The 11,497-nt window shown below is 37.6% G+C and overlaps 1 protein-coding gene across 3 annotated transcripts in view; it reads left to right on the top strand.

The window, feature by feature from the left end:
- Positions 1–273: 273 nt before the first annotated feature.
- The window catches only part of Depdc1 (DEP domain containing 1), a 29,751-nt gene continuing 18,527 nt past the window's right edge, over positions 274–11,497 (top strand). For all 3 annotated transcript variants that reach the window (XM_021158240.2, XM_021158239.2, XM_021158238.2), the window contains exons 1-2: positions 274–321; positions 3,098–3,363. In XM_021158240.2, coding sequence (XP_021013899.1) covers positions 274–321; positions 3,098–3,363 — 314 coding nt within the window. The remainder of the gene's footprint in view (positions 322–3,097; positions 3,364–11,497) is intronic.

Here is an 11,497-nt window from a genome sequence, read left to right as displayed (position 1 = left end):
GGAGAGTCGTTTCTGCTGTCGTGCCGTTCTTTAGTTATACAATCGCTTTGGTTCTGCGCTCCACAGCTCTCCTGCACTACCCAGACAAGCTGTGCTCGCGTCATAGCGCCTTCCCCTCCGTGTAGCATCATGTGACTCAATGGCGCCGCCAATCAGCTTCGCTCGGAGATATTCAAATCAGCAGCGCGGCAGTTGTTTCGGACACCAACTCCAGGCCACAGAGGTTCCTGCTACCGCGCATTTTCCGCAGCCTCTCAGCCTGGCAATGCTAGCATGGAGCGTCAGGGTCCTCCTCTTGGACCTTACCGGGCCACCAAGCTGGTAAGAACGTGGAGGAGAGGGACCAGAGACCGAGGTTTTCCGAGGGATCCTGGGTGTAAAAAAGTTTCCTGAGGGGATTCAGAGCTACTAGATTCGTGAGCCAGGGATCTGGTATCCCGAGTGAGCCAAGGCTCCTAGATTTCTGAGAAAGGTGCAGAGGGAAACGATGCGGCTGCTCCTGTCCGGATCTTTGACTTGCACTCCTCTCAGGTGTTTCTCAGTTTCAGATCCAAAGTGCTCTGCCCCAAAGTTGTACCACTTTCTGACTCTGCGAGACAACTCCTCAGATGTCTTCTTTCCCCCTGATTCGCATAATAGTCTTAGCCACTTTTCACTTGTAATTTACAGCCTCTCAGAATTAGAAATTAAAGTTTCAAGTCTGGAAGCCCAGGCATGACAGCTTGGCTTATGGACCCTATAGAATTTGTGAGTAGCACTAGGAAAGAACTATTCAACCTAAACCCCGAGTACTTTAGTAATCACTTTTAATAGTCACTGGAGCTGTGCATTTGGATTACATCGAGATTCACCTAACCTCAGTTTCCACATTGGTAAAGTGGCACAATACGAGCCCACTTTAAGAGATTTTCTAAAAATATACTGTGTATGAGAATGTGTGGTAGTCTATAGAATAACAAGCAAATTGTCCTTTCACAAACGCTGGTCCTACTTTACCTTGTGGGAACTAAGTCTCAAAGAAGGAACTCTCTGAAAGCCACATAAATGGTGGATGGAAGAACTAGAAAATGTACCACTTTCTGTCAGGGTGATCTTGATATTCTATTGCTCAACAAGTAGTGGTGGTTATGTTTATCAGAAGAAAGGATGGAATTTAGTTTTGCAATGTACCGTAATGAGGTAGTCCTGTCATATTAAAAATTTACCATCTTATATGAAAGTAATATAAGCAACCCCACACACAAAAAAATGCCAAGTACTAACAAAAATTTACTTAAAGTAAGGGTTTTGTTAATTACCGCAAGATAGGTATTAATACAAGGATATTGAGGTACAGGGAAGGAAAGAACAAAGATTTATAAACAAAAAGTAAGCAAATCCAAAATGTTTCAGTCTGGGAACTTACAAATCCATCATATTTCAAAAATATTGTGACGTCTGTGAGTGCAGAGTCACATGTTACTTTACTACTGTGGTGAAGCAGTTCAGTACAGTTTCTTAAAAGTAAGTAATGAGAGAGGTTTGGGGAAAAAAGAATTATATTTACTGTTTTTCAGCTGGAAAACCAATATTGTGATCTTACATGTGACACAATAGTAATATAATTAATAGTCTCGTATATAAGGTTAATAATCTGATTTCTAACATGATTTTTTTCTATTAAAAAGTTGTGTTAATTGTATTATGTTCTAGTGTTAATGTCACAAATCTAGACAGTTGACATATTTGAAGGTAACTCAGAAAATAAGTGGTTTTCTTTACATAAATATGCATAAGTTCATTAAATGTGCAATGGATTTGTTTTACTAATCATTTTATCTATACTATCTATGTTCATTATAGATATTTGTTTGTTTGCTTGATTGATTGTTTTGAGGCAGGTCTTTCTATGTGGTTCTGGCTGTCCTGCTACTCACCATGCAGACCAGGTTGTACTTGAACTCACAGAGATCTACCAAGCTTTGCCACCATGCCCAGCACTATAGGAATCTTCATAAGAAATAGTGTACTAAATACCTAGCATTAAAAGCCCTTTGGCATTATAATTGCTGCATGTCAGAAGTTTTATCTAGCTAGTACTGTAATTGAACACAGATTCTAGACAGAGAACCTGTCTTTTGCTGTTGTTTGTTCATTTTGTTTCAATTTTATTTTGTGATAAAAAAAAAAAACCTATGGTGCCAGTTCTACTTTTAATTTTGGAATAGGGTTTCACTAGATTGTGCAGGCTGGCTTTGAACTCACTTTGTAGCCTATCCAGGACTTGAACATAACAAAGTTCATTCTCAGCCTCTGGAATTATAGGCTTATAATTATAGAATTATAGACCCACTTGAATGTTTAAATCAGCAGTTCTTAACCTGTGGGTTGTGACCTCTTAGAGGATTATATGTCAGATATCCTGTATATCAGATATTTACATTACAATTCATAACAGCAAAATTACAGTTATGACGTAGCAATGAAATAATTTTATGATTAGGTATCTTCACAACCTGAGGAACTCTATTAAAGGGTCCCAGCATTAGGAGGCTTGAAAACCAATCATTTAGATATATGATCTTGGTCAAGTTAACAGTCTGTGCTTCTTTTTCCTTATATGAAAGTGAGATAATAATATCTTATAAAACTGTGAGATTTATAGTTAAATACTGAACATAAACATGTTTATGTAAAAGCTACCAGCATATTAAAAAAACTAATAGTAAATGCTTCATTGACTAAGAATATTATACTTCTTTTCATTCTGAACTCTCCTAAGTAATTGGAATGCCCAATGAATATTTAGTAAAGAAAGCCTACTAAAATAAAATACTATCTTGACACTAGAATTAGTAATGAGAAATCTGTGAGATAAGATTTTATGTAGCACAGATAAGATGATTTTCTTTCCTCAGTAGTATTTACAGTATAATTAATTACCTGTGAAATAAAGAATTTTCTTTCTCTAAAGATTTTCTTTATTCCATTTGGTTCTTTTGAGACAGGGCCTCGTGTAGCCCAAACTAGCCTATAACTGGCTACATACCCATATCAATGAGGTTTCATTTTTGCTATATATAGTTTCTTTATTAAAGTATTTTTCTTCTCTTTGCAGTGGAATGAAGTAACCACATCTTTTCGAGTAGGAATGCCTTTAAGAAAACATAGACAACATTTAAAAAAATATAGTAATTGTTTCACTGCAGTTGAAGCTGTAGATTGGCTTTATGATCTGTTAAGAAGTAATAGTAATTTTGGTCCTGAAGTTACAAGACAGCAGACTATTCAACTATTGAGAAAATTTCTTAAGAATCATGTGATTGAAGATATCAAAGGTAGATGGGGATCGGAAAGCCTTGATGACAACAATCAACTATTCAGGTACTGAATTGATATATCATTACAAAGCCTAATTTCCTCTGCTTTCACCATTCTACCAAAGAGAAATAGTCTTCCTTGGTAAAAAGCACCCAAAATAGTTATCCAATACCAGTTGGTCATCCCTGAAATCATACACTTACAAGTAATTTATGTGGACTGAATGGGTTGTGTTTCTATTTTTAAAATATGTATAAAAATATATACATGAATTTGAGAGAGCAAGAAGGGGTTATTGGGAAGGATTGAAGGGGAAAAGAGAAGGGGGAAATCATGTAATCATATTTTAATTTCAAAAATTAAAAAAACACAAGAAAAAAAATTGAAATTACAATGTAGTTGTAACTCCATATTTTCTATAGCTTTACTGCAATAGCAGCTTCTTTCAGACAAGTAATTTTTTTTAGAATGGTATTGCTGCTCTTTTTTTTCTTCTTTTTATTGAAAATAGATGATTTTTGTACAATATATTCTGATTATTAATTTCTCTACCTCAACTCCTAATCACTCCACACCTCTACTCCCACCCAGATCCACACCCTTCTTCTCTTAGGAAAAACAAAAAAGGAATATATATAAATATATAAGGAATAGTAATAAAATATGATAAATAATAAATAAATCAGAATATAATAAAACAACCAAAGGAGGAAAAGACCCAAAGAAAAAGCACAAGAAATGATTAAAGATGCAGAGACACACACATTGACATTCTTAAGAATCCCATAGAAGCACAAAATATGAAGTCATAATATGTGGCTTAGGTAAAGGACCTATAAGGTAAACAAAACAAAACACATCTTAACATTATGAGACAGAGAACCTTCGAAGATGTCATCAAGTTCTACTGCCGGGTGCAGGGCAATACCCTTAAGAGTGTTTACCCAAAGAGAACTAATTTTTCCCTTGAAGAAAACTAATTTTTAATTTGCAAGAGGATATCAATTGCAGATAGCTTCTGGGTGAGGGATGGGTGTATATGTCTACCTCTTTCAGCTGTAGGACCCCTTATGATGTAGACCCTGTGCATTCTGCCATAGTCTTTATGAATTCATCTCTTGTGCCAGTCTCTTGTATCTAGAAGGTCTTTGTTCTTTACTGTTCTCCATGTCATCTGGTTCGTACACTCTTTCACCTTCTCTTCAGTTTTTTTCTGAGACCTGAGAGGAGGGATTTGATGGAGACATACCATTTACATTTCAACAGAGTGTTCCAAGATCTCTCACTCAGCAAAATGTCTAGCTGTGTGGGTCTCCATACATTATTCCTACCTGCTGCAGAGGAAAGCTTCTCTGATGATGGCTGAGCATGGCACTGATTTATGAGTATAGCAGAATGTCATTGCTATGTTATGTTTTGTTTTAAAATAGTAATGTTTAGTTTTCGCCTAGTTTATCTAGTCCAGGTTCTTGGTCAGCCAAGCAGTATTGGGTATCAATTCCATCTCATTGGGTGGACTTAAATCAAATCAGATATTGGTTGGTTACCTCTACCAGCTTTGTACCACCATTTCATTAGTATATCTTGTAGGCAGGATGCTATTGTAGATCAAAGGGTTTATGGCTAGGTTAGTGTTTACATTTCTCTTTTCATAGTGTACAGAGTAACTTCCTGTATTAAAGATACTAGCACATAGGGGTAAAGGCTTTATGTAGGCACCATGTTTTTTCATGTTTAATGAGTTGTGTTGATGTTGTCTTCAGCAGTAGGGTTTTACCATAGGTTTGTGGAGAGCTGCCAATAGTCTTGGCATTAACTTGGGTTGTTTGGGATTCTTACCGGTCCTCTTTGACCAACAACTCAATTAGATGTAACCCATTGCTGGTACTGGAAGCTTCATTGTTGATGAAAGATATCCAGTTGGGGCTTTGTCTCACTAGTTATTTGGTGATTTTATTTAGGTTTTTTTCATATATGTATATATTAAAGAAGTTTTTACTATATTACTATATTAAGTTTCCAAATGGCCCTTAGTTTTAGATGTTCTTCTCCAGATCCCTTGCTTGCCCCACACCTCACTTCCCTCTTCTTTCTCACTTGATTGTCCTGTTCTAGCCCCCCTCCCCCACCACCCACCCCCAACAAACTCACTTCTCCATCCATAGCTATCAGTTCTATTTCCCCTTCCTTGGGACATCTATTCTTCCACCCTAGCCCCTTATTCTCTAGCTCTGTGGTCCTATGGATTGTAGTTTGATTATCAATGACTTAACAGCTAACAACCACATATAAGTGAATACATACCATATTTGTCTTTAGGTCTGAGTTACTTCACTGAAGATGAATTTTTTCAAGCTCCATGCATTTAACTATGAATTTCCTGATTCCCCCTTTTTTAACTGCTAAGTAAATATATCATAGTTTCTTTATCCATTCATCCATTGGTGAACATTATGTTGTTTTCAATTTCTAAATTTCTAGCTATTATGAATGGATTAGTAATGAATATGATTAATCAAGAGTTTCTGTAGTAGGATGGAGAGACCTTTGGGTGTATGCCAAGACTGGTATAGCTAGATCATTAGGTGGATTGGTTTCCATCTTCCCAAGGAATTGCCACAGTGATTGTACAAGTGGTTGTACAAGTTTTTGATCTTACCAGCAATGGAGGACTGTTCCTCTCTCTCCACATCCTTGCCAGCATCTGCTGTCACCCGACCATTTATAAATTATTGTTGTCAGTGCCTATCCTATTAATGTTTTATTAAGAATGACTTTTTTGTACCAACCAGTTCAAGACTATTCCCTACTTTCTCTCAGATTCATTGTATCTGGTCTTATGTTGGGTATTTTATCCATTTAGACTTGAGTTTTGTGGAGGGTGATAGATATGGATCTATTTGTATTCTTCTACATGCAGACATTCAGTTTGTCCAGTATGTTTTATTGAAGATGCTCTCTTTTTTCCCATTGTGTATTTCTAGCTTCTTTTTTTGTTTGTTTGTTTGTTTGTTTTAATTAGGTATTTTCCTCATTTACATTTCCAATGCTATCCTGAAAGTCCCCCATACCCTCCCCCCAACTCCCCTACCCACCCACTCCCACTTCTTGGCCCTGGTGTTCCCCTGTACTAGGGTATATAAAGTTTGCAAGTCCAATGGGCCTCTCTTTCCAGTGATGGCCGACCAGGCCATCTTTTGATACTTATGCAGCTAGAGTCAAGAGCTCCAGAGTACTAGTTAGTTCATAATGTTGTTCCACCTATAGGGTTGCAGATCCCTTTAGCTCCTTGGGTACTTTCTCTAGCTCCTCCAATGGGGGCCCTGTGATCCATCCAATAGCTGACTGTGAGCATTCACTTCTGTGTTTGCTAGGCCCTGGCATAGTCTCACAAGAGACAGCTATATCTGAGTCCTTTCAGCAAAATCTTGCTAGTTGGGTCCTGTTTGTGTAGCCAGTCTGTTAGTCTGTGCCTTTTTATTGGGGAGTTGAGTCCATTGATATTAAGAAATATTAAGGAAAAGTAATTTTTGCTTCCTATTATTTTTGTTTTTAGAGTTGGCATTCTGTTCTTGTGTCTATCTTCTTTTTCGTTTGTTGATGGATTACTTTCTTGCTTTTTCTAGGGTGTTATTTCCGTCCTTGTATTGGTTTTTTTCTGTTATTATCCTTTGAAGGGCTGGATTTGTGGAAAGATAATGTGTGAATTTGATTTTGTTGTGGAATACTTTGTGTTCTCCTTCTATGGTAATTGAGAGTTTGGCTTGGTATAGTAGCCTGGGCTGGCATTTGTGTTCTCTCAGTGTCTGTACAACATCTGTCCAGGATCTTCTGGCTTTCATAGTCTCTGGTGAAAAGTCTGGTGTAATTCTCATAGGCCTGCCTTTATATGTTATTTGACCCCTTTCCCTTACTGCTTTTAATATTCTATCTTTATTTAGTGCATTTGTTGTTCTGATTTTTATGTGTCGGGAGGAATTTCTTTTCTGGTCCAGTTTATTTGGAGTTCTGTAGGCTTCTTGTATGTTCGTGGGCATCTCTTTCCTTAGGTTTGGGAAGTTTTCTTCTATAATTTTGTTGAAGATATTTCCTGGCCCTGTAAGTTGAAAATCTTCATTCTCATCTACTCCTATTATCCGTAGGTTTGGTCTTCTCATTGTGTCCTGTATTTCCTGGATGTTTTGAGTTAGGATCTTTTTGCATTTTGTATTTTCTTTGATTGTTGTGCACATGTTCTCTATGGAATCTTCTGCACCTGAATTTCTCTCTTCCATCTCTTGTATTCTGTTGCTGATGCTTGCATCTATGGTTCCAGATTTCTTTCCTAAGTTTTCTTATCTCCAGCGTTGCCTCACTTTGGGTTTTCTTTATTGTGTCTACTTCCCTTTTTAGGTCTTGGATGGTTTTATTCAATTACATCACCTGTTTGGTCGTGTTTCTCCGCAATTCTTTAAGGGATTTTTGTTCTTCCTCTTTAAGGTCTTCTACCTGTTTAGCAGTGTTCTCCTGTATTTCTTTAAGTGAGTTATTAAAGTCCTTCTTGATGTCCTTTACCATCATCATGAGATATGCTTGTAAATCTGGGTCTATCTTTTCGGGTGTGTTGGGGTGCCCAGGATTGGGTGGGGTGGGAGTGCTGTGTTCTGATGATGGTGAGTGGTCTTGGTTTCTGTTACTAAGATTCTTAATGTTTGCCTTTCACCATCTGGTAATCTCTGGAGTTAGTTGTTGTAGTTGTCTCTGGTTAGAGCTTGTTTCTAAGGTGTTTATGTTAGCCTCCATCAGCAGACCTGGGAGACTAGCTCTCTCCTGAGTTTCAGTGTTCAGAGTTTTCTCTGCAGGCAAGCTCTCCTCTTCCAGGGAAGGTGCCCAGATATCTGGTGTTCGAACCTGCCTCCTGGCAGAAGTTGTGTTCCACTCACCAGAGGTCTTAAGATCCCGTGGAGGGTCCTGTGAGGACCTTGGGGGTGTCCAGAAACTCTGCGCACAAGAAACCCCGGTGCCAGAGTAGACCGGAAGGGACTTGTGCCCCTGATCAGACCGGGTTATCTGCTTCCTTAATTAATGCAGTCTCAGGTCCCTTGAGATTGGATTGGAGCAGCAGCTGTGTTCCTCTCGCCAGAAGTCTTAGGATCCCGTGGGGGATCCTGTGTGGGTCCTTGCGGGTGTCCAGAGACTCCCCGGGCCAGGAACCCCGGTGCTGCAGAGGACCGGAAGGGACTTGTGCCTCTGATCAGGCCTGGTTTTCTGCTTCCCTAATTAATGCAGTCTCAGGTCCTGTGTGATTGGATTGGAGCAGCAGCTGTGTTCCACTCACCAGAGGTCTTAAGATCCTGTGGAGGGTCTTGTGGGTAGCCTTCGGGTGTCCGGAGACTCCGCCTCCAAGCTACCCTGGTGCTGGCAGGGACTGGAAGGGGCTATTTCTAGCTTCTTTATTACAAACCAGGTGTCCATAAATGTGTGGATCTATGTTTGGGTCTTCAGTTTTGTTCGATTGATAACAGATCTGTTCTTGTGCCAATATTATGAATATATATATCCCTATAGTACAATTTGAGATGTCATATAATTTGAGATCAAAGGTGGTGAAACCTCCAGAAGTTCTTTTATCATTCATGAGTGTTTTAACTATTCTGAGTTTTTGGGTTTCTATGTGAAACTAAACACTGGCCTTTCAAGTTCTGTGAAGAATTATGATGGAATTTTAGTAAGGATTGCATTGAATCTGTAGATTGCTTTTGGTAGGATGGCCAATTTTTGTATGTTAATCCTACAGATCCATGAGCATAGGACATCTTGCCATCATCCTCTGATATCTTCTTCAATTTTTTTCTTCAAAGATTTAAAATTTTTATCATACAAGTCTTTCTTATTATTTGACCCTGTTGTTTAAACAGTTTCTCAGATTTCTTTCCCAGGAAGTTTGTCATTTGTACATGCAAAGGCTACTGATTTTTGTGATTTAAATTTGTATCCAACTGCTTTGCTTAAAGTATTTATCAATTATAGAATTCCCCCAGGGAAAAATTTAGGATCACTTCTGGATACTATCATATCATCTGCAAATAATGATACTTTCTTCTTTTCCAATTTGTATCCCCTTGATCTACTTCAGTTGCCTATTGCTCTAGCTAAGATTTCAAGTACAATGTTGAATATGTGTGGAAATAGTCCACCACCTTGTCTTGTTCCAGATTTTAGTGGAATGCTTTGAATTTCTTTACATTTAAGTAGATATTTTGTATGGGGTTAGTATAAATGGCCTTTATTCTGGTGCAGTATGTGCTTGTATCCCTAATCTCTCTAGGACTTATATCATGAGGTGGTGTTGAATTATGTCAAAGGCCTTTTCTGTATCACATGAAATGATCATGCGGTTTTATCTTTCAGTTTTTTATATGATGGATTATATTTATTGATTTACATATGTTGAACCATCCCTGCTTCTCTATTGGATCATGGTGGATGATCTTTTTAATATATTTTTTGAATTTGGTTTGCAAGTATTCTATTGAGAATTTTTGCAATTATGTTCATAAGGGAGATTGGTCCTTAATTCTTTCTTTGTTGCGTCTTTATGTGATGTAGGTATCCGAAACTGGCCTCATAAAGAGTTGTTTCTTCTGTTTCTATTTTGCAAAATAATTCAAGGAGTATTGGGGTTAAGCCTACTTTGGAAATCTGTTATAATTTTTCACTAAAGCCCTTGTGGCCCTGAGTTTCTTTTGGTTTGGAAATTTTAATTACTGCTTCTATTTCACTAGGGATTATAGGTGTTATGATCTAAGCAGTGGACACTACAAAGTCATACCATGTGACAGATTTTACATGGGAGGTTTGTTGGGGATGGGGTATATAGATGCTACCTCTGGGCATGGGTAGAGGGGAAAATGAGAATGGGGAGGGGAGGCACTGGCTTTTTATAAGAGGTTAAAGTGCTTGCCCATAGGGAGAATGCAGGACTCATGATGACAGTGGAAATGTGTCTCATCTTAGCAGCTAGTGATAATGTATCCTGTTGTTGCTAGGCCCCTGGGGCAGGAAGTAGAGATGACTAGTTGCTAACAATAGGTCTGTTTAAATTGCTTATCTCATTTTGATTTAACTTTTATAAGTGGTATATATCAAGAAAATTATACATTTCTTTTGGATTTTCCTATTTAGTGGTGTACAGGTAGTTAAAGTATGCCCTTATGATTGAGAATGTGGTTAGTTTTGGAGAAAGTTTCAGGAGCTATTCTTTTTCATATGTGTAAAATATTCCATAAATATATGTTAGATCTAATTGGCTTATGATGTCACATAGTGCTAGTATTTCTCTTTTCAATTTTGTCTGGATGAGTTGTCAGTGGTTTGTCGAGGGTAGGATATTAAAGTCACCTGGTATCACTGTATGAGGGTCAATATATAGTTTAAGCTGTAATAGTGTTTCTTTTATGAACTTGGGTTCTCTTGTGTTTGATGTACAAATGTTAACAATTGCAATATTTTCTTGGTGAATTTTTCCTTTGATGTTCTTCCCTATCTCTTCTGATTAGTTTTGGTTTGAAGTCTATTTTCTTGGATATTAAAATAGCTAATTAGCTTCCTAGGAACATCTCCTTCTATTCTTTTACCCTGTCTATCCTTGATGTTAAGGTGTGTTTGATGCATGCAGCAGAAGGATGGATCCTGTTTTTGAGTCGATTCTGTTTGGTTATTATAGAATTGAGTCTGTTGATGTTGTGTTAGAAATGAGCAGTATTTGTTGATACCCCTATTTTCTTGTTGTATGTGGGTCCTCTCCTTTTTTCATTTCTAATTTATTCTTTTTGTTTTCTTGGGTGTGGTTAGATTCTTCTGGTTGAAGTTGTTCTAGTACTTTCTGTAAATAGACTGTTTAAATTTAGTTTTATCATGGAATGTCATTCTTTCTCCATCTATTGTGATAAAAAGATTTGCAAGGTAGAATAGTCTAGGCTGGATTCTGGTTTCCTAGAGTTTGTAGAATATCTCTTCATGTCCTGCTGACTTTTAGAGTCTCCATTGAAAAGTCAGGTGTTATTCTAATGGGTCTGCCTTTATATATATTTGGTATTTTTCCCTTTCAGTTCTCAATATTCTTTCTTTGTTCTATATATTTAGTGTTTTGATTATTATGTGACACTGTGAATTTCACTAATCTAGTCTATTTGGTGTTCTATATCCTTGTACCTTG

Source organism: Mus caroli, unplaced genomic scaffold (genome assembly GCF_978045245.1).
Source record: "Mus caroli unplaced genomic scaffold, Mus_caroli_1 scaffold_3, whole genome shotgun sequence".
NCBI classification, from domain to species: Eukaryota; Metazoa; Chordata; class Mammalia; order Rodentia; family Muridae; genus Mus; species Mus caroli.
This window is presented reverse-complemented; position numbering and strand designations above follow the sequence as displayed.